The sequence below is a fragment of the Salvelinus alpinus genome, chromosome 10 (genome assembly GCF_045679555.1).
Source record: "Salvelinus alpinus chromosome 10, SLU_Salpinus.1, whole genome shotgun sequence".
Classification (NCBI taxonomy): Eukaryota; Metazoa; Chordata; class Actinopteri; order Salmoniformes; family Salmonidae; genus Salvelinus; species Salvelinus alpinus.
This window is the reverse complement of record NC_092095.1, coordinates 68,017,256-68,044,572: the sequence shown is the minus strand read 5'-3', so window position 1 is coordinate 68,044,572 and position 27,317 is coordinate 68,017,256. Positions and strand designations below refer to the sequence as shown.

At 42.7% G+C, this 27,317-nt stretch overlaps 2 protein-coding genes across 18 annotated transcripts in view; one reads left to right on the top strand and one right to left on the bottom strand.

Moving 5' to 3' along the window:
- The window catches only part of LOC139532734 (DNA annealing helicase and endonuclease ZRANB3-like), an 86,972-nt gene extending 70,387 nt beyond the window's left edge, over positions 1-16,585 (bottom strand). The window contains exons 1-4 of the mRNA XM_071330699.1: positions 16,479-16,585; positions 15,992-16,169; positions 3,208-3,226; positions 2,705-2,883 (exon numbers count right to left, since the gene is read on the bottom strand). Of these exons, the coding sequence (XP_071186800.1) occupies positions 2,705-2,883; positions 3,208-3,226; positions 15,992-16,146 (353 nt within the window). The 5' untranslated portion in view covers positions 16,147-16,169; positions 16,479-16,585. The remainder of the gene's footprint in view (positions 1-2,704; positions 2,884-3,207; positions 3,227-15,991; positions 16,170-16,478) is intronic.
- LOC139532731 (R3H domain-containing protein 1-like) overlaps positions 16,464-27,317 on the top strand; it is a 56,766-nt gene continuing 45,912 nt past the window's right edge. For 3 of the 17 annotated variants that reach the window (XM_071330681.1, XM_071330684.1, XM_071330677.1), the window contains exon 1: positions 23,968-24,707. The gene's annotated coding sequence lies outside the window, so the exon portion shown is untranslated. Of the gene's footprint in view, positions 16,594-17,136; positions 17,553-23,963; positions 24,708-27,317 lie in introns of those variants that run through there. The other 14 variants (XM_071330691.1, XM_071330693.1, XM_071330683.1 and 11 more) reach the window with 11 other exon arrangements.

The following is a 27,317-nucleotide window of genomic DNA, read 5'->3' as shown; positions in this document are numbered from 1 at the left end:
AGACATTAGGGTTAGCAGTGTGGTTAAGGTTAGACATTAGGGTTAGCAGTGTGGTTAAGGTTAGACATTAGGGTTAGCAGTGTGGTTAAGGTTAGACATTAGGGTTAGCAGTGTGGTTAAGGTTAGACATTAGGGTTAGCAGTGTGGTTAGGGTTAGACATTAGGGTTAGCAGTGTGGTTAAGGTTAGACATTAGGGTTAGCAGTGTGGTTAGGGTTAGACATTAGGGTTAGCAGTGTGGTTAAGGTTAGACATTAGGGTTAGCAGTGTGGTTAAGGTTAGACATTAGGGTTAGCAGTGTGGTTAAGGTTAGACATTAGGGTTAGCAGTGTGGTTAAGGTTAGACATTAGGGTTAGCAGTGTGGTTAAGGTTAGACATTAGGGTTAGCAGTGTGGTTAAGGTTAGACATTAGGGTTAGCAGTGTGGTTAAGGTTAGACATTAGGGTTAGCAGTGTGGTTAAGGTTAGACATTAGGGTTAGCAGTGTGGTTAAGGTTAGACATTAGGGTTAGCAGTGTGGTTAAGGTTAGACATTAGGGTTAGCAGTGTGGTTAAGGTTAGACATTAGGGTTAGCAGTGTGGTTAAGGTTAGACATTAGGGTTAGCAGTGTGGTTAAGGTTAGACATTAGGGTTAGCAGTGTGGTTAAGGTTAGACATTAGGGTTAGCAGTGTGGTTAAGGTTAGGGTTAGACATTAGGGTTAGCAATGTGGTTAAGGTTAGGGTTAGACATTAGGGTTAGCAGTGTGGTTAGGGTTAGACATTAGGGTTAGCAGTGTGGTTAAGGTTAGACATTAGGGTTAGCAGTGTGGTTAAGGTTAGACATTAGGGTTAGCAGTGTGGTTAAGGTTAGACATTAGGGTTAGCAGTGTGGTTAAGGTTAGACATTAGGGTTAGCAGTGTGGTTAAGGTTAGACATTAGGGTTAGCAGTGTGGTTAAGGTTAGACATTAGGGTTAGCAGTGTGGTTAAGGTTAGACATTAGGGTTAGCAGTGTGGTTAAGGTTAGACATTAGGGTTAGCAGTGTGGTTAAGGTTAGACATTAGGGTTAGCAGTGTGGTTAAGGTTAGACATTAGGGTTAGCAGTGTGGTTAAGGTTAGACATTAGGGTTAGCAGTGTGGTTAAGGTTAGACATTAGGGTTAGCAGTGTGGTTAAGGTTAGACATTAGGGTTAGCAGTGTGGTTAAGGTTAGACATTAGGGTTAGCAGTGTGGTTAAGGTTAGACATTAGGGTTAGCAGTGTGGTTAAGGTTAGACATTAGGGTTAGCAGTGTGGTTAAGGTTAGACATTAGGGTTAGCAGTGTGGTTAAGGTTAGACATTAGGGTTAGCAGTGTGGTTAAGGTTAGACATTAGGGTTAGCAGTGTGGTTAAGGTTAGACATTAGGGTTAGCAGTGTGGTTAAGGTTAGACATTAGGGTTAGCAGTGTGGTTAAGGTTAGACATTAGGGTTAGCAGTGTGGTTAAGGTTAGACATTAGGGTTAGCAGTGTGGTTAAGGTTAGACATTAGGGTTAGCAGTGTGGTTAAGGTTAGACATTAGGGTTAGCAGTGTGGTTAAGGTTAGACATTAGGGTTAGCAGTGTGGTTAAGGTTAGACATTAGGGTTAGCAGTGTGGTTAAGGTTAGACATTAGGGTTAGCAGTGTGGTTAAGGTTAGACATTAGGGTTAGCAGTGTGGTTAAGGTTAGGGTTAGACATTAGGGTTAGCAGTGTGGTTAAGGTTAGGGTTAGACATTAGGGTTAGCAGTGTGGTTAGGGTTAGACATTAGGGTTAGCAGTGTGGTTAAGGTTAGACATTAGGGTTAGCAGTGTGGTTAGGGTTAGACATTAGGGTTAGCAGTGTGGTTAGGGTTAGACATTAGGGTTAGCAGTGTGGTTAAGGTTAGACATTAGGGTTAGCAGTGTGGTTAAGGTTAGACAGGGTTAGCAGTGTGGTTTAGGTTAGACATTAGGGTTAGCAGTGTGGTTAGGGTTAGGGTCAGACATTAGGGTTAGCAGTGTGGTTTAGGTTAGACATTAGGGTTAGCAGTGTGGTTAGGGTTAGACATTAGGGTTAGCAGTGTGGTTTAGGTTAGACATTAGGGTTAGCAGTGTGGCTAAGGTTAGGGTTAGACATTAGGGTTAGCAGTGTGGTTAAGGTTAGGGTTAGACATTAGGGTTAGCAGTGTGGTTTAGGTTAGACATTAGGGTTAGCAGTGTGGTTAAGGTTAGACATTAGGGTTAGCAGTGTGGCTAAGGTTAGGGTTAGACTTTAGGGTTAGCAGTGTGGTTAGGGTTAGGGTTAGACATTAAGGTTAGGGTTAGACATTAGGGTTAGCAGTGTGGTTAAGGTTAGGGTTAGACATTAGGGTTAGCAGTGTGGTTAAGGTTAGGGTTAGACATTAGGGTTAGCAGTGTGGTTAGGGTTAGGGATTAGGGTTAGCAGTGTGGTTAAGGTTAGGGTTAGGGATTAGGGTTAGCAGTGTGGTTAAGGTTAGGGTTAGACATTAGGGTTAGCAGTGTGGTTAGGGTTAGGTTTAAGAGTTGATGACTTTGTGGCTGTGCTAGTTAGTGACCACTCTGCAGAGGAGCCTCCAAAACAAACGAAAAACATGAACCTGCATTTTAACAGGTGGAGAACTTCAGTAGGGAAAGCAGGACCACAGCCAAGCAGCGTAGGAAAAACAGACCAGAGTCCAGGTGAAGTTAACATGGGGTAACGTACAGCGTGTCCCTCTTGGTCTCTACCAGGTTAATATCTCCAGGGTTGAGCTCAGGTATCCACCTCTCCATCTCCTCGATCCAGAGGTACTTTAGAGAGGAGGGCACCACGATGAGCAGAGGCCACTCCTGTCTGTAGGCGTAGGCCACAGAGATAGCCTGCACCGTCTTCCCTAGACCCATCTGGAGAAGAGGATTAACAATACAATATGGAGGATGAAAACAATGATGTATGTGTATAATCGATGAAAACTCATTTCAAAAACAAAAGAAACCGAACACAATCATTGCCTGGCTCAAAAGTAAGCAAACAGCATGTGATGGAGTGTTCGTGAAATTCTGAGACACCAATAGATTCTAGAATGACTTTGTGTCAAAAATGATTACATGGCTAGGAAGGTTTCTTAAACTTGACAAATTAATTCAGAGGGAGCATAGCATATATTATTTGAGGAAAATAGATTTGATAGGACTGGGGAGTTGGATTGTGTGTGCTTCACGGCTTACCTCATCTGCGATCATACACCTGAAACAGAGAAGAGAACGACGGGGGTTGAGAGTGGAGGACATAGAATACTTCATGTATGCACTAGCAATCAAATCAAAATGGATTGGTCACATGCGCCGAATACAACGGGTGTAGACTTTACCGTGTAATGCTTGTTTACGAGCCCTTCCCAACAACGAGGTTTAAAAATAATAATACAAATAAAAAAATGTAACACAAGAGGAATACAATTAAATACACAAGAATGGAGTTATACAGGAAGTACCAGATCAATGTGCAACTATATACAGGAAGTACCAGTACCAGATCAATGTGCAGAGGTACGAGGTATTTGAGGTAGATATGTACATGAAGACAGGGTAAAGTGACTAGACATCAGGATAGATAATAATAAGGTATTTGTGGTAGACATGTACATGAAGGCAGGGTAAAGTGACTAGACATCAGGATAGATAATAATAAGGTATTTGAGGTAGACATGAACATGAAGGCAGGGTAAAGTGACTAGACATCAGGATAGATAATAATAAGGTATTTGTGGTAGACATGAACATGAAGGCAGGGTAAAGTGACTAGACATCAGGATAGATAATAATAAGGTATTTGTGGTAGACATGAACATGAAGGCAGGGTAAAGTGACTAGACATCAGGATAGATAATAATAAGGTATTTGAGGTAGACATGAACATGAAGGCAGGGTAAAGTGACTAGACATCAGGATAGATAATAATAAGGTATTTGTGGTAGACATGAACATGAAGGCAGGGTAAAGTGACTAGACATCAGGATAGATAATAATAAGGTATTTGAGGTAGACATGAACATGAAGGCAGGGTAAAGTGACTAGACATCAGGATAGATAATATTAAGAGTAAAATAAAGAACAGTAGCAGTAACATTGATGAGTGTAAAAGTGTGTGTGTGTGTGTGTGTTTGTGTTGTGTCGGTATGTGTGTGTGTTAGCATATGTAGTGTATATGAATGTGTGTGGGTTTTGTGTGGGAGTGTCATTGTAGTGTGTGAGTATGTACAGTGTCTTCAGGGAGTATTCAGACCCTTGACTTATTCCCCATGTTGTGTGTGTGAGTATGTACAGTGTCTTCAGGGAGTATTCAGACCCCTTGACTTATTCCACATGTTGTGTGTGGGAGTGTCATTGTAGTGTGTGAGTATGTACAGTGTCTTCAGGGAGTATTCAGACCCCTTGACTTATTCCACATGTTGTGTGTGGGAGTGTCATTGTAGTGAGTATGTACAGTGTCTTCAGTATTCAGACCCTTGACTTATTCCCCATGTTGTGTTACAGCCTGAATTTCTCTCACCCATCTACACACAATACCCATAATGACTCAGTAAAAACATGCTTTTAGAAAGTTGCTAATTTACTCAAAATTAAATACAGAAATATCTAAATTTACACACTGTAAGTATTCACACCCCTTTGCTATGACACTCCCAATTGAGCTCAGGTGCATCCAATTTCCTTTGATCAACGATGAGACGTCGCCACAACTTGACCGGAGTCCACCTTTGGCCAATTCAATTGTTTGGACATAGAAAGAAACCAACCTGTCTATATAAGGTCCCACAGATGACAGTGCATGTCAGAGCAGAAACTATACCCGGAAGTCCAGGGAACTGTCCGTAGAGCTCCAAGATAGAATTGTGATGAGGCATATATCTGGGGTAGGGTATAAAACAATTGATTCCAAGAGCACAGTGGTCTCCATCATTGAAAGAATGATGGAACTACCCAGACTCTGTCTACAGCTGGCCCTCTGACCAAACTGAACAAGAAGGACCATGGAACTACCCAGACTCTGTCTACAGCTGGCCCTCTGACCAAACTGAACAAGAAGGACCATGGAACTACCCAGACTCTGTCTACAGCTGGCCATCTGACCAAACTGAACAACTGGGCAAGAAGGACCATGGAACTACCCAGACTCTGTCTACAGCTGGCCATCTGACCAAACTGAACAAGAAGGACCATGGAACTACCCAGACTGTCTACAGCTGGCCCTCTGACCAAACTGAACAAGAAGTACCATGGAACTACCCAGACTCTGTCTACAGCTGGCCATCTGACCAAACTGAACAAGAAGGACCATGGAACTACCCAGACTCTGTCTACAGCTGGCCATCTGACCAAACTGAACAAGAAGGACCATGGAACTACCCAGACTGTCTACAGCTGGCCATCTGACCAAACTGAACAAGAAGTACCATGGAACTACCCAGACTCTGTCTACAGCTGGCCATCTGACCAAACTGAACAAGAAGTACCATGGAACTACCCAGACTCTGTCTACAGCTGGCCATCTGACCAAACTGAACAACTGGGCAAGAAGGACCATGGAACTACCCAGACTCTGTCTACAGCTGGCCATCTGACCAAACTGAACAAGAAGGACCATGGAACTACCCAGACTGTCTACAGCTGGCCCTCTGACCAAACTGAACAAGAAGTACCATGGAACTACCCAGACTCTGTCTACAGCTGGCCATCTGACCAAACTGAACAAGAAGGACCATGGAACTACCCAGACTCTGTCTACAGCTGGCCATCTGACCAAACTGAACAAGAAGGACCATGGAACTACCCAGACTGTCTACAGCTGGCCATCTGACCAAACTGAACAAGAAGGACCATGGAACTACCCAGACTGTCTACAGCTGGCCCTCTGACCAAACTGAACAAGAAGTACCATGGAACTACCCAGACTCTGTCTACAGCTGGCCATCTGACCAAACTGAACAAGAAGGACCATGGAACTACCCAGACTCTGTCTACAGCTGGCCATCTGACCAAACTGAACAAGAAGGACCATGGAACTACCCAGACTGTCTACAGCTGGCCATCTGACCAAACTGAACAAGAAGTACCATCGAACTACCCAGACTCTGTCTACAGCTGGCCATCTGACCAAACTGAACAAGAAGGACCATGGAACTACCCAGACTGTCTACAGCTGGCCATCTGACCAAACTGAACAAGAAGGACCATGGAACTACCCAGACTCTGTCTACAGCTGGCCCTCTGACCAAACTGAACAAGAAGGACCATGGAACTACCCAGACTCTGTCTACAGCTGGCCCTCTGACCAAACTGAACAAGAAGTACCATGGAACTACCCAGACTCTGTCTACAGCTGGCCCTCTGACCAAACTGAACAAGAAGGACCATGGAACTACCCAGACTCTGTCTACAGCTGGCCCTCTGACCAAACTGAACAAGAAGGACCATGGAACTACCCAGACTGTCTACAGCTGGCCCTCTGACCAAACTGAACAAGAAGGACCATGGAACTACCCAGACTGTCTACAGCTGGCCCTCTGACCAAACTGAACAAGAAGGACCATGGAACTACCCAGACTCTGTCTACAGCTGGCCCTCTGACCAAACTGAACAAGAAGGACCATGGAACTACCCAGACTCTGTCTACAGCTGGCCCTCTGACCAAACTGAACAAGAAGGACCATGGAACTACCCAGACTGTCTACAGCTGGCCCTCTGACCAAACTGAACAACTGGGCAAGAAGGACCTTGGTCAGAGAGGTGACCAAGAACTCAATGACCACTGACAAAAGTACAGAGTTCCTTGGCTGAGATGGGAGAACATGCCAGAAGAACAACAGTCTATCTACAGCACTTCACCAATCTGGGCTTCATGGGAGAGTGGCCAGACGGAAGCCACTCCTGAAAAAAAGGCACTTGACAGCACAACTGGAGTTTGCAAAAAGGCACCTGAGACTCTGAGATCATAAGGCAAAAGATTCTGTGGTCTGATGAGACTGAAATTGAACTTGTCGGCCTGAATGCAAAGCTCTATGTCTGGAGAAAACCAGGAACAGCGCATCACCCGTCTAACACCGTCCCTACCGTGAAGCATGGTGGTGGCAGCATCATGTTATGCGGCATGCAGGGGTGTGTGCTTAGTCCCCTCCTGTACTCCCTGTTCACCCACGACTGCGTTGCCAAGCATGACTCCAACACAATCATTAAGTTTGCTGACGACACAACAGTGGTAGGCCTGATCAACAACGATGAGACAGCCTATAGGGAGGTGGTCAGAGACCTGACGTTGTTGTCCTGGCACCACACTCTCTCCCTCAATGTGAGCAAAACAAAGGAGCTTATTGTGGACTACAGGAAAAGGAGGGCCAAACAGGCCCCCATTAACATCGACTGGGCTGCAGTGGAGCGGGTCGAGAGTTTCAAGTTCCTTGGTGTCCACATCACCAACGAACTATCAAGGTCCAAAAACACCAAGGATTTGAAACTCTCGACTAAAGGTTAACACCTTCAGTTGGCACTCACTATTGTGATTTTTACACAAACATTCCTTCATCTGATGTTTAGTTTGTTTCCTGTCTAAGTTTGGTGGGTTTTTCCTTTTGCTTGCCTGTTCTTGGGCAAATTTAGTTGGCGCTCATGGTGGGTGTCTTTTAGGTCCCAGTTGTTGCTAGTCAACTCTCAGTAGACACCCCCATGAGTGTCTTTCAGAAGCCCTCCTAAAACCCACCTGTTTCGGCTGTTGTCAGTGACTGTTAGTTCCCCCTTCTGTTTGAGAGACATTCTTGCTGGGGAACGTAACACTAACACAACAAAATGTGGAATAAGTCAAGGGGTATGAATACTTTCTAAAGACATTGTAGTGTGTGTGTATATATATATATATATATATACACACACACACACACACACACACACACACACACACACACACACACACACACACACACACAGTGCTGTGAAAAAGTATTTGTCCCCTTCCTGATTATCTTTGTGTAATATTACAATTTGTTTGATGATCTGAAACATTTCAGTGTGACAAATGTGCAAAAAAAATAAAATCAGGAAGGGGCAAATACTTTCACAGCACTGTGTGTATATATATATATATATATATATATATAGTCTAGTGAGTGTGCAGTAACAATATAGCCTAGACTCTGGTCACCATTTCAAACTAAGAATCATGTTGATATTGCTAAATGTATTATGACATAAGCAATATCAGCACAAATAAGAGGTCTGATTTCCAGTCAGGTCTGTCCATCAGTTGGATACAACAGAGCCACTGCCAATCCAATAATAATCACACCACAGCTTCCTCCCTTTGCAATTCTAAGTGTAGTAGCTCCACAGATCAATGATGACAGTTTTATTACCCTGCTCACAAGGTTATAAGCCGTTAGCCTGTTCCCTCCACCCGCCTTTACAAAACAGGCTTTATCAACACCTCCCTGTTCATAACGGATTCCACCAACACTCTTTGTAGCACTTATTTTTCAGATAGTATCTACAGTGAATTCGGAAAGAATTCAGACCCCTTCCCCTTTTCCACATTTTCTTTTTCCTCATCAATCTACACACAATACCCCATAATGACAAAGCGACATTTTTGCAAATGTATTACAAATAAAAAACATTATTTACATAAGTATTCAGACCCTTTGCTACTCAAAATTGAGCTCAGGTGCATCCTATTTCCATTGATCATCCTTGAGATGTTTCTACAACTTGGTTGGAGTCCACCTGTGGTAAATTCAATTGATTGGACATGATTTGGAAAGGCACTCTGTCTATTTAATGTATTTATTTATTTAACTAGACAAGTCAGTTAAGAACAAAATCTTATTTACAATGACGGCCTACACCGGCCAAACCCAGAAGACGCTGGGCCAATTGTGCGCCGCCCTATGAGACTTCCAATCACAACCGGTTGTGATACAGTCTGGATTTGAACCAGGGTCTGTAGTGACGCCTCTAGCAGTGAGATGCAGTGCCTTAGACCGCTGCGCCACTCAGGAGCCCGTCTAGATCAGGTCCCAAAGTTGACAGTGCATGTCAGAGCAAAAACCAAGGATTGTGTTAAGGCACAGATCTGGGGAAGGGTACCAAAACCTTTCTGCAGCATTGAAGGTCCCCAAGAACACAGTGGCCTCCATCATTCTTAAATGGAAGATGTTTGGAACCACCAATACTCTTCCTAGACTTGGCTGCTCGGCCAAACTGAGCATTCGGGAGAGAAGGGCCTTGGTTAGGGAGGAGACAAAGAACCCAATGGTCACTCTGACAGAGCTCCAGAGTTATTGTATGGAGATGGGAGAACTTTCCAGAAGGACAACCATCTAGGCAGCACTCAACCAATCAGGCCTTTATGGTAGAGTGGCCAGACGGAAGCCACTCCTCAGTAAAAGGCACATGACAGCCTGCTTGGAGAAACAAGATTCTCTTGTCTGATGAAACCAATATTGAACTCTTTAGCCTGAATGCCAAGTGTCACATCTGGAGGAAACCTGGCACCATCCCTAAGGTGAAGCATGGTGGTGGTGGCAGCATCATGCTGCGGGAAGGTTGTTCAGCAGCAGGGACTGGGAGACTAGTCAGGATCGAGGGAAAGATGAACAGAGTAAAGTACAGAGAGATCCTTGATGAAAACCTGCTCCAAAGCACTCAGGTCCTCAGACTGGGGCGAAGGTTCACCTTCCAACAAGACAACGACCCTAAGCACACAGCCAAGACAATGAAGGAGTGGCTTCAGGACAAGTCTCTGAATATTCTTGAGTGGCCCAGCCAGAGTCCGGACTTGAACCTGATCGAACAACCCTGAAGAGACTTGAAAATAGCTGTGCAGCGAAGCTCCCCATCGAACCTGACAGAGCTTGAGAGGATCTGCAGAGAAGAATGGGAGAAACTCCACAAATACAGGTGTGCCAAGCTTGTAGCGTCATACCCAAGAAGACTTGAGGCTGTAATCGCTGCCAAAGGTGCTTCAACAAAGTACTGAGTAAAGGGTCTGAAAACTTATGTAAATGTGATATTTAAGTTTATTTTTAATACATTTGCAAACATTTCTAAAAACCTGTTTTTGCTTTGTCATTATGGGGTATTGTGGGTTGATTGATAAGGGGGAAAAAACGATGTAATCAATTTTAGAAAAAGTCAAGGGGTCTGAATACTTTCCGAATGCACTGTATATTGAAATAGGTTTTAGGATACTCCTAATGCTCATTATCATGGCTGTTCGTGGTCGTTTGGGCTTCTTTAGTATAATGGACTGATTGTAAGTCTCTTTGGATAAGAGCGTCTGTTAAATGACTTGAATGTAAAATGTAACACAGGTAGGCAACACCAGTCTGCAATGATCATGAGATGTGCTATTCAAAATGTAACACAAGGTAGGTAGAGCTAATCTACCCATGAGAAAAACAGTTGTGATCCCCCTCCTTCCCCTTCAGTTGAACAGCATGATTAATGAGCACCTTCCACTGGTGTTTCTTCTAATTGCCAGCCCACTCTGCTCAACCAGCATAATGCGTACACACAATGGGAATGGAGAGAGGGAGGGAGAGATTGAAAGAGAGAGAAAACAGAGGGAGAAAGACAGCGAGAGAGGCTCCTTTCAGCCAGGTGCTTTCCATTTCTCCACGCATTAATCATTCTCCTTTCAATAACCTGGGTGCATCCCAAAAGTCACCCTGTTCCCTATGTAGTGCACTACTTTTTAGCCCAGGCTGTTGTCAAAAGTAATGCACTATACAGGGAATAGGAGGCCCGTTCAGCCAGACAGCTGGTTTCCTGGAGGATGCTCTGACTGCCACCGTTGCTTGACAACAGCACGTTGAACAACTTTTTAATGTTATCTGTAAAACCCACCAGCACCAAGATGTCTGTAAACGCAGCTCTTCCTCCCGGGATGGAGGCGGGGTCTTTGACCTTCCACATAATCATTTAAGTCTTTTGTCTTGTCTTCAATGAATGGAACATAGACTAGACGACTTACACTGAGGCTCATACATTACCATACATTAATATTATTCATGCTTTCTTATCCACGGACAGGTAGGCTATTCAAGTAGTGGGATTATTTTTCTGGGACCTGTACCTATCTTTCAATATCAACAACCTTATGTTATTTTTAGTATTACACAGTTATTGATTACTGTATTGTTGGGTTTAGAGTTAGCAAAAAAGGCATTTCACTGTACTTGTGCACGTGAAAACAATAAAACTTGAAAACGTTTTTTTAAACGGGAACACACCTCACTAATCCTATCAGATCTAGAAGCTCTAGGATCATTAAGCTAAGTCATGCATTAGGCCTATGTCAGCATGCAAATAAAGCTATTTTACATACTTGTCACATTTTCCTCGTCACTGCATCGTGATGAATCAGCATCTTGTAATTAATTCATTAATAAGCCTTTATAATTGATGTAGAGCTGTTTCTGCTTAGTCTGGCTCAAAGCAAACGCCTGGCTGACAATTACACCCCCATCTCAAATGAAACACTGTTCATATCATACAATAAGGAGGGGGGTAGTTTTAACTTATTTTAAGTCATATCTTTAAATCTATTGGCTAAGGATGTGACAAATCACACATGACATCCAAACTGAGAATATCGTCGGGGACCAGTTGTGTGTTGGGGACCTGTGTTGGGGTCCGGGGATTTGATGCACACATCAACATCGGCTGTGGTATTGAATTTCACAGTCATTTTGAAGCTCAGGCAAGAGAAACAACAACACAGTCTATCTGTCTATTGATCTGTTGTAACACCAGCGTCGGCGTGGCAACCCTTACAAGTGGCCCCGGCAGACACTTACAATAACGCTTTAGTTAGATGGCATGTGATGTACTTCGCACAACCTCATTCAAATATAATTTTTAAGTCAACTGACATTATGCCCGAGTGGAATGCAATGTAACTGACATTATGCCCGAGTGAAATGCAATGTAACTGACATTATGCCCGAGTGGAATGCAATGTAACTGACATTACGCCCGAGTGAAATGCAATGTAACTGACATTATGCCCGAGTGGAATGCAATGTAACTGACATTACGCCCGAGTGGAATGCAATGTAACTGACATTACGCCCGAGTGGAATGCAATGTAACTGACATTATGTCCGAGTGGAATGCAATGTAACTGAAATTATGCCCGAGTGGAATGCAATGTAACTGACATTATGTCCGAGTGGAATGCAATGTAACTGACATTATGTCCGAGTGGAATGCAATGTAACTGACATTATGTCCAAGTGGAATGCAATGTAACTGACATTATGTCCAAGTGGAATGCAATGTAACTGACATTATGCCCAAGTGGAATGCAATGTAACTGACATTATGTCCGAGTGGAATGCAATGTAACTGACATTATGCCCGAGTGGAATGCAATGTAACTGACATTACGCCCGAGTGGAATGCAATGTAACTGACATTACGCCCGAGTGGAATGCAATGTAACTGACATTATGTCCGAGTGGAATGCAATGTAACTGAAATTATGCCCGAGTGGAATGCAATGTAACTGACATTATGTCCGAGTGGAATGCAATGTAACTGACATTATGTCCGAGTGGAATGCAATGTAACTGACATTATGTCCAAGTGGAATGCAATGTAACTGACATTATGTCCAAGTGGAATGCAATGTAACTGACATTATGCCCAAGTGGAATGCAATGTAACTGACATTATGTCCGAGTGGAATGCAATGTAACTGACATTATGCCCAAGTGGAATGCAATGTAACTGACATTATGTCCGAGTGGAATGCAATGTAACTGACATTATGCCCGAGTGGAATGCAATGTAACTGACATTATGCCCGAGTGGAATGCAATGTAACTGACATTATGCCCGAGTGGAATGCAATGTAACTGACATTATGCCCGAGTGGAATGCAATGTAACTGACATTATGCCCGAGTGGAATGCAATGTAACTGACATTATGCCCGAGTGGAATGCAATGTAACTGACATTATGCCCGAGTGGAATGCAATGTAACTGACATTATGCCCGAGTGGAATGCAATGTAACTGACATTATGTCCAAGTGGAATGCAATGTAACTGACATTATGTCCGAGTGGAATGCAATGTAACTGACATTATGTCCAAGTGGAATGCAATGTAACTGACATTATGCCCGAGTGGAATGCAATGTAACAGACATTATGCCCGAGTGGAATGCAATGTAACTGACATTATGCCCAAGTGGAATGCAATGTAACTGACATTATGTCCGAGTGGAATGCAATGTAACTGACATTATGTCCAAGTGGAATGCAATGTAACTGACATTATGCCCGAGTGGAATGCAATGTAACTGACATTATGCCCGAGTGGAATGCAATGTACAGTGGGGAGAACAAGTATTTGATACACTGCCGATTTTGCAGGTTTTCCTACTTACAAAGCATGTAGAGGTCTGTAATTTTTATCATAGGTACACTTCAACTATGAGAGACGGAATCTAAAACAAAAATCCAGAAAATCACATTGTATGATTTTTAAGTAATTAATTTGCATTTTATTGCATGACATAAGTATTTGATACATCAGAAAAGCAGAACTTAATATTTGGTACAGAAACCTTTGTTTGCAATTACAGAGATCATACGTTTCCTGTAGTTCTTGACTAGGTTTGCACACACTGCAGCAGGGATTTTGGCCCACTCCTCCCTACAGATCTTCTCCAGATCCTTCAGGTTTCGGGGCTGTCGCTGGGCAATACGGAGTTTCAGCTCCCTCCAAAGATTTTCTATTGGGTTCAGGTCTGGAGACTGGCTAGGCCACTCCAGGACCTTGAGATGCTTCTTACGGAGCCACTCCTTAGTTGCCATGGCTGTGTGCTTTGTGTCGTTGTCATGCTGGAAGACCCAGCCACGACCCATCTTCAATGCTCTTACTGAGGGAAGGAGGTTGTTGGCCAAGATCTCGCGATACATGGCCCCATCCATCCTCCCCTCAATACGGTGCAGTCGTCCTGTCCCCTTTGCAGAAAAGCATCCCCAAAGAATGATGTTTCCACCTCCATGCTTCACGGTTGGGATGGTGTTCTTGGGGTTGTACTCATACTTCTTCTTCCTCCAAACACGGCGAGTGGAGTTAGACCAAAAAGCTCTATTTTTGTCTCATCAGACCACATGACCTTCTCCCATTCCTCCTCTGGATCATCCAGATGGTCATTGGCAAACTTCAGACAGGCCTGGACATGCACTGGCTTAAGCAGGGGGACCTTGCGTGCGCTGCAGGATTTTAATCCATGACGGCGTAGTGTGTTACTAATGGTTTTCTTTGAGACTGTGGTCCCAGCTCTCTTCAGGTCATTGACCAGGTCCTGCCGTGTAGTTCTGGGCTGATCCCTCACCTTCCTCATGATCATTGATGCCCCACGAGGTGAAATCTTGCATGGAGCCCCAGACCGAGGGTGATTGACCGTCATCTTGAACTTCTTCCATTTTCTAATAATTGCGCCAACAGTTGTTTCCTTCTCACCAAGCTGCTTGCCTATTGTCCTGTAGCCCATCCCAGCCTTGTGCAGGTCTACAATTTTATCCCTGATGTCCTTACACAGCTCTCTGGTCTTGGCCATTGTGGAGAGGTTGGAATCTGTTTGATTGTGTGTGGACAGGTGTCTTTTATACAGGTAACGAGTTCAAACAGGTGCAGTTAATACAGGTAATGAGTGGAGAACAGGAGGGCTTCTTAAAGAAAAACTAACAGGTCTGTGAGAGCCGGAATTCTTACTGGTTGGTAGGTGATCAAATACTTATGTCATGCAATAAAATGCAAATTAATTATTTAAAAATCATACAATGTGATTTTCTGGATTTTTGTTTTAGATTCCGTCTCTCACAGTTGAAGTGTACCTATGATAAAAATGACAGACCTCTACATGCTTTGTAAGTAGGAAAACCTGCAAAATCGGCAGTGTATCAAATACTTGTTCTCCCCACTGTAACTGACATTATGCCCGAGTGGAATGCAATGTAACTGACATTATGCCCGAGTGGAATGCAATGTAACTGACATTATGCCCGAGTGGAATGCAATGTAACTGACATTATATCCAAGTGGAATGCAATGTAACTGACATTATGCCCGAGTGGAATGCAATGTAACTGACACTACATTATCATAAGAAGATTAGTATGAGGCTCCCAGCCTTTCTAAATTGCATTACAAATAAATAAATTGGCATCAACGTAATTCCAAACCAGGCTACATATTGATGCGAGGTGGGCAATCAAACAACCTGATTCTCGATTAGAAGAGTCTGTACAATGTATAACTATTAGCTAGAGTTCTTCAATACAAACATGTCAACCTCTGTCCACAGAGGGTGTCCTAAAAGACAAACCAAACTTGGCAGTCAATGTGTGTGTTGCTCTGATCTGCCTCAGCCTCTGGTCCCACTACAACAACTCCAACACAGCACCTGGCCCTGCTCTCCTGATCGCTAACAGCTTGCATCACTAGTCTCCATGGAGAAACCGTACACAGAGCCCTACAAAGCCCAGATAGTGTTTACTGTCACATTAATGCCTCCAACATATTGACTGGATGACTCATCCTCATAGTACAGGACTTCTACTGTCCCTGTATTGATCTACTGCTCAGGCTGACTACTCTGACCTGACTGTCCCTGACTGCCTGTCCCCTGGGATTCTGACATCCACTGATTGACTGACTGACGAGTAGTCAGGCTCTGGCTGGCTTTTTCTTCTGCTGCTCACATTGTGTGAGGCTGAGGTGATTCAGGCTACAGGCTTAATATAATATTTTTTATTATTATTAGCTTTTAAAGTAAAAATGACTTATTGAATAAAGTGAGCACAAACTGTGCTTCTGCTTACTATTTGGGACCTTGGCCGGGTTACTGTAAAGTACTTTGTGACAAAGGTGTTGATGTAAAAAGGGTTTTATAAATCAATCAATTTGATTGATTTATAACCAGTTTACTAACAACCACCTACCTTCCATTCTTTGATAGGGCGAATTTGACCCCCTCCTTTTGGAATGGCATCAGTCTCTGTTGTAGCTTGTCTGGGAGAAATGACAACTGACTGTCCCATTTCCTGTCAACATGGGAGTTCTGGCGATCACAATCCCTATCCTGGACCTCACTCATGGCCCGTCTTGACTTTTAGATGCCTTTGCAGAGAATGAAAAGAGAGCGAAAAAACAACAGTGAGAAGAAAAACCAACCCTGGCTGACAATTAATCATCCAGCCTGGCTTTGGCATTTTGCAAAAATGGAGGCACTACTCAAATTTGCCTCCATGTGGGTTCGATTCCCACGGGGCCAGTATGAAAATGTATGCACTTACTAATGTAAGATGCTATGGATAAGAGCGTCTGCTAAATGACTAAAATGCCTATTTAAAATGCTTTCAGTGCTGTTTTACAGCTTGGTGATGCACCATGTCTCAGTACAACTGTCCTCCTCATGTATGTATTTACCTGCGACAATATCAGGAACAGGCTGCTGAACTGCCACGAAATGACCGCTCCTCTACTCCTATTGGTAAGGTGCTAAGAGACTGCTGGGTTACCCAATGCAAGGATATCTGTTAAGGTAAGACAAAGAACGAGAAGACTATTGATGCTAGGAAGAATAGGGATACAGGAGGATGGTTACAAAGGTACACTGACAAATACGGTTACATTAACTTCCACGGTAACGTTAGCTAACTAGCTAACTATGCACAGCAAATTCCCTCCACGTTTTTAGCTACAGCTCAAACCAATTCAAACCATGTACAATAGATTATACATGCTAAGGCTTTGCACTTGTTAGTTTGAAAAAATACATTAGTAAGAGGATACAGACCACCAGTGCAGAAATGTTTTGATACAGATTTCCATGTGCAGTAGTTTCGCGGGAAACTTTGACAGTAGTTACGTAGTTTGCGTAGCGTATTCCATAGGAGTTGCGTTCAAGATAAGAAGCCTGCAACTTTCTTGAATCTTGACTAAAAAGCTGTTTTTATTTTTTTTCCAACGATACTTTTCTAAGTGATTTCAAATGCATATCGACTTTTCTATCAGACTCAAAAGCATGTGAAATACATCTAATTTTAGTCGTACATGACCCCTACAGTAGAACGATCACTGGACGCTCATTCGGATTTGCTGGGCATACTGTCAGTCCCAATGCTTCCTGCTGTACTCTCCAATTTCCCGGATTTGCTGTTTCGTCTTGTGCTGAATGTTAGCCTCGGTCTGTTGCCGCTACACACTGATCTTTCCCGTGGCCACACGCAGCTACAGCTGTTTTTATAAATCATTCTGTTTTGTCAACGTTTCTGGTAAGACAACATGTGTTTGTTTCTTCGCACACGTTCTTTGTAGGGATTAACGGTGAATTTGTGTAGTTAGGTTATCAAATTACAATCTTAGTGGCAAATTTAGCTAGCTTAGTTAGCTAACTAGCTAAGGTCGGAATAATTTGTCGAGCTGAAGGGCTACGTTAGCTAACTAGCTTGTTGGCTAGCTAGCTAAACTCAAAGGAATTCAAAGTTCAACTTGGCACAGGTAAGAGTTGCGTTTAGATGGCTTGATTTTAATACAAACAAATCATTAATAACGAGCTAGTTAGCTAAAATAGTTATCATTTATCGTGGTTAGCTAACGTACCTAGCTTCCCCCGAAGCGCCGCAAGCAAGGCCTGCTCGTTTGCCTCATCAATAACTAGCTACCTTTGCAAACTCGCTGTTGGCTAGTTAACAATAGTAACTAGCTAGTTAGCTATGCATTTTAGGCATGCAGGAATGATACCTCTGTACAAACTAAATATACATGTTTGAAATAACTGTTTTTCTAGTTAGTTCTAGTTGGTAGAACTAAGGAACACTAACGTTATATCGTGCAGTTCGTGCCTTTTGAAGTAACTTTGTTTTCGCGTTAACTGTCCGCTAATGGCAATGGTTAACGTTCACCCGCCTGTATATGTCAATGTGAGAATAAATAACATGCTAAAATGGTGGAGAGAACAACGTTGCTCCCCAGTCCGAGGTACCTGTTGAGAACATCCACAGGAGGTGTCCTTCCACCGCAGTTCTCTTACCCGTTCACAATACACAAACAAACAAAACACTCCTTCACATAGTCCTCGAGCTCTGGTGCAGTTCATAATTGGAGCATGGACAACATCTTATTTCAAGGCATGTCATGAGCATGACGCAAAAGCCCTACTAACTATTTGGGCTAATTGTGTTTAACATATTCTGCATGACACTTCTCTTCGTGTATCATGTTCAGCTGTCCTCATATGGCTTGCTATTCCTCTTGTCAGAGGGATGGAGTGCTGAAAGAACAGTCACTGACAGGGCTTGTCTTCAGACTTTCATTCTAAAGTAGGGAATGTATTAATGTTAAATCACTATCATGCCACCAATAATGTGTAATTTGATTGCCAATTTGCTGGGATCTCTCTATGCAGGCATACCTGGGCTCCCGAGTGGTGCAGCAGTCTAAGGCACTGCATCAGTGCTAGAGGCGTCACTACAGACACCCTGGGTTGAATCCAGGCTGTATCACAACCAGCCGTGATTGGGAGTACCATAGGGCGGCGCACAATTGGCCCAGCTTCATCCGGGGTTTGCCGGTGTAGGCCGTCATTGTAAAAAATAATTAGTTAAATAAAGGTAAAAACATAAAAGTGCCTACCATTGGCTTGGCTGGTGTGATGAAGTGTTTTATACTACTAAAGTAAATGGGTGACATGTTGTCAGCTCAGTGTCCTTCCTACCGCTTCTATAATGAGGATGCAGAGTCTACTACAGGAGTGTTTCCCTGCTGTCTGTTCAACCCAAGGGAGGCTCATTAGGATAGTGTTATGCTATTTCCATAAATGGAGAACTTGGTGAGGAAATATAGCCTAACTAAGCACATCCGTCACTTCTCACAGCAAATTAAAACGCAACGCCTAATAGGCTAATGTATGAAGCGTTGCCGAGACAGCGGTTTTGTTGAAATAGTGGTCCCTTTTTTGTCTGGCTTTGGAGTTGGTTAATCGAAGAGGAAACGCTGCAGTTAGCTGATAGCTAGATGCAGAACCCCACTGTGGGCTTGTTTGATGAGTAGTTATATTGTTCTGTAAACATTAGGGCTATGGCTTGGTTTGAGAGGGACTTATGCTAGGCTACAGTTTTATAACTTTCACTGCCGTATTGTATTTTAATGTCTATTTATAAAGTCAAGGAGGCACACTTCCTGCCTGAGTTATGAACTATCTATCCTGGTTGTCTAGTGCTGCCATTAATAATTCTGAGACGAGGCTCAACGATTCGGCTTTCATAGCTGGAGGCTCTGCCGTTAGGAGTGCAGTGACACAACTCTTGATTTATGCCCAAATTAGGGGTGTAGATTCAGAATATTGAATAGCCTGATGCTGAGTTAATTCTTCTGAGTTAATTACTCAGGTGTGTGTGCTCGCGCGCAAGCGTGCATTTGTGTATGGTGGGGGGAGCGGGAGATCGTGATGAAATTGTACTCTAAATGCTTTATGTTCTTATCCAACTTCCTCCTCGTGATATTGTCAGACAGACGTCAGTAACGTAGGTAGGCCCATCCTGTTTCACAGCTCGACACAGTGAACATTGCAACGTGATTGATTCCTCTTTGTTTATCGATTGGGTGCATAAAAGGAGACTACTGGCAGTTTGCTAGGCTGTTGGGTTTATGAGATTCAGTGACCGTGTTAGTGGCGTAGCTACTTCAGTTGGTGAACTTGTATCTGTAGTGAAAAATATGATCAGGTCAGTTGTCACCAGCGTCTGTTGCTAAGGGACATGGAGAACTTTCCATCTACCCTAACAGTATCTATTATTTACTTCAGTTTTTAAAGGATTGGAACAAATAACACATGATTTCCCCTATAACTACGTTTTATAATCACTCTGAACGTCTCCATTAATTAGTAGCACTTTAACATACTACAATTGACTTGAGCATATTTTCTGTGGTTACTTGTAGAGCTGGGCGGTACACCATATTTGACCATATACTGGTATTGATGCATGGACCGGTTTGGGTTTTTACTTTACCTTCTATAGCGGTATTTTAATGTTTGGTTTGTTAAATGTGAAACACTGTGTGTAAAGTCGTCTCTCTCTGCTCTCCATCTCTCCATGCTGCTTTCCACACAGACCTAGCCCCATTTGCTGTTGCTTGACCACGAGACTCTTGTGTTCAGTCTGCATGGTCAATGTAGCACATGCAAAAATGTTAATGACAACAATGCTGTTTTCACTTTGCTTCTTAATGTAAATCCCCTAGCGTTCTATAATTACACTATCTGCCAACCGCTAGTTTGTCTTGGCAAGTTTGGCCTAAATCTTGTTTGCCGCTAATCGCTAGTTAGCTGGCTAGCTAGCTAACTAGTTCAAATCCAAATCAAAGTATATTTGGTCACATACACATGGTTAGCGGATGTTAATGTGAGTGTAGCGAAATGCTTGTGCTTCTAGTTCCGACAGTGCAGTAATATCTAACAATTCCACAACTACCTTATACACACAAATGTAAAGGGATGGAATAAGAATATGTCCATATAAATATATGGATGATCGATGGCTGAGCGGTATAGGCAAGATGCAATAGCTGGTATAAAATACAGTATATACATATGAGATCAGTAATGTAAGATCTGTAAACATTATTTAAAGTGACTAGTGATCCATTTATTAAAGTGGCCAATGATTTGAGTCTGTGTATATAGTAGAGGTTGACCGATTTTATGATTTTTCAATACCGATTATTGGAGGACATAAAAAAGCTGATACCGATTAATCGGTCTGCTTTTTTAAATTATTTGTAATAATGACAATTACAACAATACTAAATGAACACTTTTATTTTAACTTAATATAATACATCAATAAAATCTATTTATCCTCAAATAAATAATGAAACTTGTTCAATTTGGTTAAAATAATGCAAAAACAAAGTGTTGGAGAAGAAAGTAAAAGTGCAATATGTGCCATGTAAAAAAGCTAACGTTTAAGTTCCTTGCTCAGAACATGAGAACATATGAAAGCTGGTGGTTCCTTTTAACATGAGTCTTCAATATTCCCAGGTAAGAAGTTTTAGGTTGTAGTTATTATAGGACTATTTCTCTCTATACCATTTGTATTTCATAAACCTTTGACTATTGGATGTTGTAATAGGTACTTTAGTATTGCCAGCCTAATCTCGGGAGTTGATAGGTTTGAAGTCATTAACAGCGCAATGCTTGAAGCACAGCGAAGAGCTGCTGGCAAATGCACGAAAGTGCTGTTTGAATGAACGCTTACGAGCCTGCTGCTGCCTACCACCGCTCAGTCAGACTGCTCTATCAAATCATAGACTTAATTATAACATAATAACACACAGAAATACGAGCCTTAGGTCATTTAATATGGTCAAATCCGGAAACTATCATTTAGAAAACAAAACGTTTATTCTTTCAGTGAAATACGGAACCGTTCCGTATTTCATCTAACGGGTGGCATCCATAAGTCTAAATATTCCTGTTACATTGCACAACCTTCAATGTTATGTCATAATTACGTATAATTCTGGCAAATTAGTTCGCAACGAGCCAGGCGACCCAAACTGTTGCATATACCCTGACTCTGCATGCAATGAACGCAAGAGAAGTGACACAATTTTCCTGGTTTATTTTAGCCTGCTACCATGAATTTCTTTTAACTAAATATTCAAGTTTAAAAAAAAATATATACTTCTGTGTATTGATTTTAAGAAAGGCATTGATGTTTATGGTTAGGTACATTCGTGCAACGATTGTGCTTTTTTCGCAAAAGCGCTTTTGTTAAATCATCCCCCGTTTGGCGAAGTTGGCTGTCTTTGTTAGGAAGAAATAGTCTTCACACAGTTCGCAACGAGCCAGGTGGCCCAAAAGGCTACATATACCCTGACTCTGTTGCACAGAACGCAAGAGAAGTGACACCATTTTCCTAGTTAAAATAAATTCATGTTAGCAGGCAATATTAACTAAATATGCAGGTTTAAAAATATATACTTGAGTATTGATTTTAAGAAAGGCGTTGATGTTTATGGTTAGGTACACATTGGTGCAACGACAGTGCTTTTTTCGCGAATACGCTTGCTAAATCACCCGTTTGGAGAAGTAGGCTATGATTCAATGATAAATGAACAGGCACCGCATCGATTATATGCAGCGCAGGACAAGCTAGATAAACTAGTAATATCATCAACCATGTGTAGTTAACTAGTGATTATGTTAAGATTGATTGTTTTTTATAAGATATGTTTAATGCTAGCTAGCACCTTACCTTGGCTCCTTGCTGCACTCGCATAACAGGTAGTCAGCCTGCCACGCAGTCTTTTTGTGGAGTGCAATGTAATTGGCCATGATCGGTTGTCCAAAAATGACGATTACCGATTGTTATGAAAACTTGAAATCGGCCCTAATTAATCGGCCATTCCAATTAATCGGTTTGACCTCTAGTATATAGGCAGCAGCCTCTCAATGTTAGTGATGCTGTTTAACAGTCTGATGCCCTTGATAGAAGCTGTTTTTCAGTCTCTCGGTCCCAGCTTTGATGAACCTATACTGACCTCACCTTCTGGATGGTAGGGGGTTGAACAGGCAGTGGCTCGGGTGGTTGTTGTCCTTGATGATTTTTTTTGGCCTTCCTGTGACATCGGTTGCTGTAGGTGTCTTGGAGGGCAGGTAGTTTGCCCCCAGTGATGCGTTGTGCAGACCTCACTGCCCTCTGGAGAGCCTTGTGGTTGAGGGCCATGCAGTTGCTGTACCAGCCCAACAGGATGCTCTCAATTGTACATCTGTAAAAGTTTGTGAGGGTTTTAGGTGAAAAGCAACATTTCTTCAGCCTCCTGAGGTTGAAGACGTGCACTTTTGGTTAATAAATGTATTGAGTCAGAACAAACGTAATTAGCTTTACAGCCTGATACTACCAGTGGTGGTTTAGACCTAAATCAGCATGTTTGTGCAACAGTATCTTCTAAATCAAAGAGGAATACGCAAAGCATGAATATGTTCGCTACATGAAGTAGCTAAGAGAACATTCAATGGAGCCAAAGGTTATAGGGTCCCTTTGGAAACACTTTGGTTCCTACCTTGTCACAATAACTCCTCCCTGGCATTTCCATTCGTTGTCATGTCAAACAACACTGTATTCAAAGTGCCCACTATTATATTCTAACTATAGAATTGCAATAATCATTCTATTTTCATGATTCCAACAGGTCACAAGTGTTTTACTCTAAAGTCAAAATCAAGTCAAATTCCAATTGCAACGTTTGGTTCAAAATAAGGCCTATATTGTTTGTCCATATCGTGCAGCCCTACGTGGCAGTGTGGAAATGATCTCAAATGAGTGCAGGAAATGCAGGAACTTATGAAAATGCTGAAAATTATTTTTGTTTGAATTGAACAGTATAAAACAATCCGAATGGAGAAAGACCCATTTTGAAATCACGTAGTATCTATGTGTTGCCACCTTAGGATCACACACTACTCATAAAGAACATGTACAACTTTTATTATTCAAAAATATAAAATAGCAGCAAATACCGTCAATTTTTTATTTTATGCAGCAATATGTTATTTGGGCCATATCGCCCGGCACTAGTTGGTTGGAGCAGTCTTGTGCCTTGTCTCCGTCTGGTTGAAATATACCCAACTGTAATGGGCAAGGTCCACTTTGAACAGCTTGTCCTCTCATTGGACATCCATCCCCTCCCATGGTGTGTCCTGTTCTTTCATTGGCCACCATACCCTCCCATGGTGTGTCCTGTTCTCTCATTGGCCACCATCCCCTCCCATGGTGTGTCCTGTTCTCTCATTGGCCACCATCCCCTTCCATGGTGTGTCCTGTTCTCTCATTGGCCATCCATCCCATGGTGCATGGTTTGTCCTATTCTCTCATTGCTGTATATGGGGAGACAGACGCCCCTCCTGTCTCTCTCGTCTGTCTCTCTCCTCTCTGTCCCCCTACACTCTCTCTCCTCTCTGTCCCCCTACACTCTCTCTCCTCTCTGTCCCCCTCCTCTCTCTCTCTCCTCTCTGTCCCCCTACACTCTCTCTCCTCTCTGTCCCCCTACACTCTCTCTCCTCTCTGTCCCCCTACACTCTCTCTCTCCTCTCTGTCCCCCTACTCAGTCTCTCTCTCTCCTCTCTGTCCCCCTACTCAGTCTCTCTCTCTCCTCTCTGTCCCCCTACTCTCTCTCGCCTCTCCTCTCTGTCTCCCTCCTCCTTTCCTTTGTCCCTCGCCTCCCTCCTCTGGTGTAAGCGCATGGCAGGGCAGCAGAATCGGTAATGAAGAAAGCGCTCAATTTAGCCTCCTCAGCCGCGCGCTCCTCTGAGATGTGCTTCCTGCCTGCCTCTCTGCCTGGGTGCAGCGAGGCGGGGTGCTGTGAGTGGCTGAGCTAGAGCTGACATCACAGGGGCCAGCTGTTGATTTGGTGCTGTCTCTGAGGCTGGGGCGAGTCACTGGCTCCGTCAGGCGCCTACTGAGGGGCTCTGGCAGGTAGACACACACACACACGAACCCACAACGATAGGAGGCTGTGTGAGACTACTGCTGCTGCAGGGAGCGAGTCGCTCCGAGCAGCTACATCCTCCTCAACCAATGCTGCCTTGGGTACTACGGACTCCTCCAACAGCTTGCAATGAACATAAGGAGGGCTGCTATGTGGCAGGTAGGTCTTGGTTTCTGTCCTTACCAAAGAGTTTGTATTTGGTGAAGGAAGGAGCCCATTGGAAAGTCAGGAGTAATGGTTTAAGTTCCAGATAATATCTACTAAGGCTTTTGGTATCCTTTTCAGACTTGAATCATTCAGACATTGTGCTGGGTTCTCAATCGTCTGTCTGTTAGTATCTTAGACCTTGAGCTTCATTTTGAAAGCCGTGATTTATTGTTGAGATTTTGTTTTGTTGGCTATGTTTTCAAAATGATCCTTTTGAGACGCAGTTAAACATCACAGCAGTCTTCTACAATATGTTCTAAGCTACAGTTGTGAATTTCATTGACCATTTAAGCTACAGGGTTTATCTGGTGACGATAAGGGCTCGGTTTCCAAAGGATGCACAGCAAGGCTGCATTCAGTGAACAGGGGATCTGTAGACTGTGTTCAGTGTGTTGGGGGATCTGTAGACTGTGTTCAGTGTGTTGGGGAACAGGGGATCTGTAGACTGTGTTCAGTGTGTTGGGGAACAGGGGATCTGTAGACTGTGTTCAGTGTGTTGGGGGATCTGTAGACTGTGTTCAGTGTGTTGGGGGATCTGTAGACTGTGTTCAGTGTGTTGGGGGATCTGTAGACTGTGTTCAGTGTGTTGGGGGATCTGTAGACTGTGTTCAGTGTGTTGGGGGATCTGTAGACTGTTCAGTGTGTTGGGGGATCTGTAGACTGTTCAGTGTGTTGGGGGATCTGTAGACTGTTCAGTGTGTTGGGGAACAAGGGATCTGTAGACTGTGTTGGGGAACAAGGGATCTGTAGACTGTGTTCAGTGTGTTGGGGAACAAGGGATCTGTAGACTGTGTTCAGTGTGTTGGGGAACAGGGGAACTGTAGACTGTGTTCAGTGTGTTGGGGGATCTGTAGACTGTGTTCAGTGTGTTGGGGAACAAGGGATCTGTAGACTGTGTTCAGTGAATCCCCAATATGAATTTAGCAGCAGTGCACCTCCACTGCTAAATCGTGGCCTTCACTACAAATGTAAAAAATATATATATACACTTTTCGGGATACGAAAACGTTTTCCATTCTAACTTAAATGACTAAAACCAGATATAAAGTATGTATAAAATATAATGGAGCAATACATTAATAAATAAGATCATCTTTGAGAACTAACAATCACCAAAATAAAAACTAGACAGTCAGGGAGAATCTAAAATTCCCAAAATGTCTTGACACTTTGCTGCCGCTGCTGAAAGAAATCCTAGGGGAAACACTGCAATGTATTGGTGAACAGGGGCTGTGTTCTGATTAGCGTTGTGTCTTGGCTTTCTTTCATCAGTACACTAATGACCATAGATAAGCCATTAAGAGGCTTGTGTTGCGTTGCCTCTGCACATCTTGCATTTCTGCTCCTCAGTATATTGTTTCTGCAGGTGTTTCTGTTATTACAAATGGGTTTTTAATGACTGACTCCACTAGTGTGATGTACAGGGCCTTCAGAAAGTATTCATACCCCTTGACTTATTCCACATTTTGTTACAGCCTGAATTCAAAATGTATAAATGTATTTTTTTCTCACCCATTTTCACTCTATACCCCCATAATGACAGTGAAAATATGTTTTTAGGAATGTTAGCTAATAATATTTAATTTACGTATGTATTCACACACCCTGAGCCAATACTTTGTAGAATTAATTTTGGTAGTGATTACGGCTGTGTGTCTTTCTGGGTAAGTCTCGGAGAGCATTCCACACCTGGATTGTGCAACATTTGCCCATTAAAAAAATATCTAGATATATTTTCATATTCTTCAAGCTCTGTTAAATTAGTTGTTCATAATAGCTAGACAACAATTTTCAGGTCTTACCATAGATTTTCAAGCAGATTTGAGTCAAAACTTGTTTTAGGTTATTGTCTTGCTGAAAGGTGAATTAATCTCCCAGTGTCTGGTGGAAACCAGACTGAACCAGGTTTTCCTCTAGGATTTTGCCTGTGCTTAGCTCTTTAAAAAGAAATCCTAAATAACTCCCCAGTCCTTAACGATTACAAGCATACCCATAACATAATGCAGCCACCACTATTTGCCCTAAACATAACACTTTGTATTCAGGACAAACAGTTCATTGCTTTGTCAATTTTTTTGCAGTATTATTTTAGTGCGTTGTTGCAAATAGGATACATGTTTAGTATTAAAAAAAAAATTAAGAAGATTTTGCATGTTTTTTTTTCACTCTGTAATTTAGGTTAGTATTGTAGAGTAACTATAATGTTGTTGATCCATCCTCAGTTTTCTCCTATCACAGCCATTAAACTCTGTAACTGTTTTAAAGTCACCATTGTCCTCATGGTGAAATCCCTGAGTGGTTTCCTTCCTCTCCGGCAATTGACTTAGGAAGGACGCCTGTATCTTTGTAGTGACGGGGTGTGTTGATACATCATTCAAAGTGTAATTAATAACTTCAACATGCTCAAAGGGATATGCAATGTCTGCTTTTATTTGCCCTGCTTTGAGAGGCATTGGAAAATCTCCTTGCTTTTTGTGGTTGAATCTGTGTTTGAAATTCACTGTTTGACTGAGGGACCTTAAAATTATTGGTATGTGTGGGGTACAGAGATGAGACAGTCAT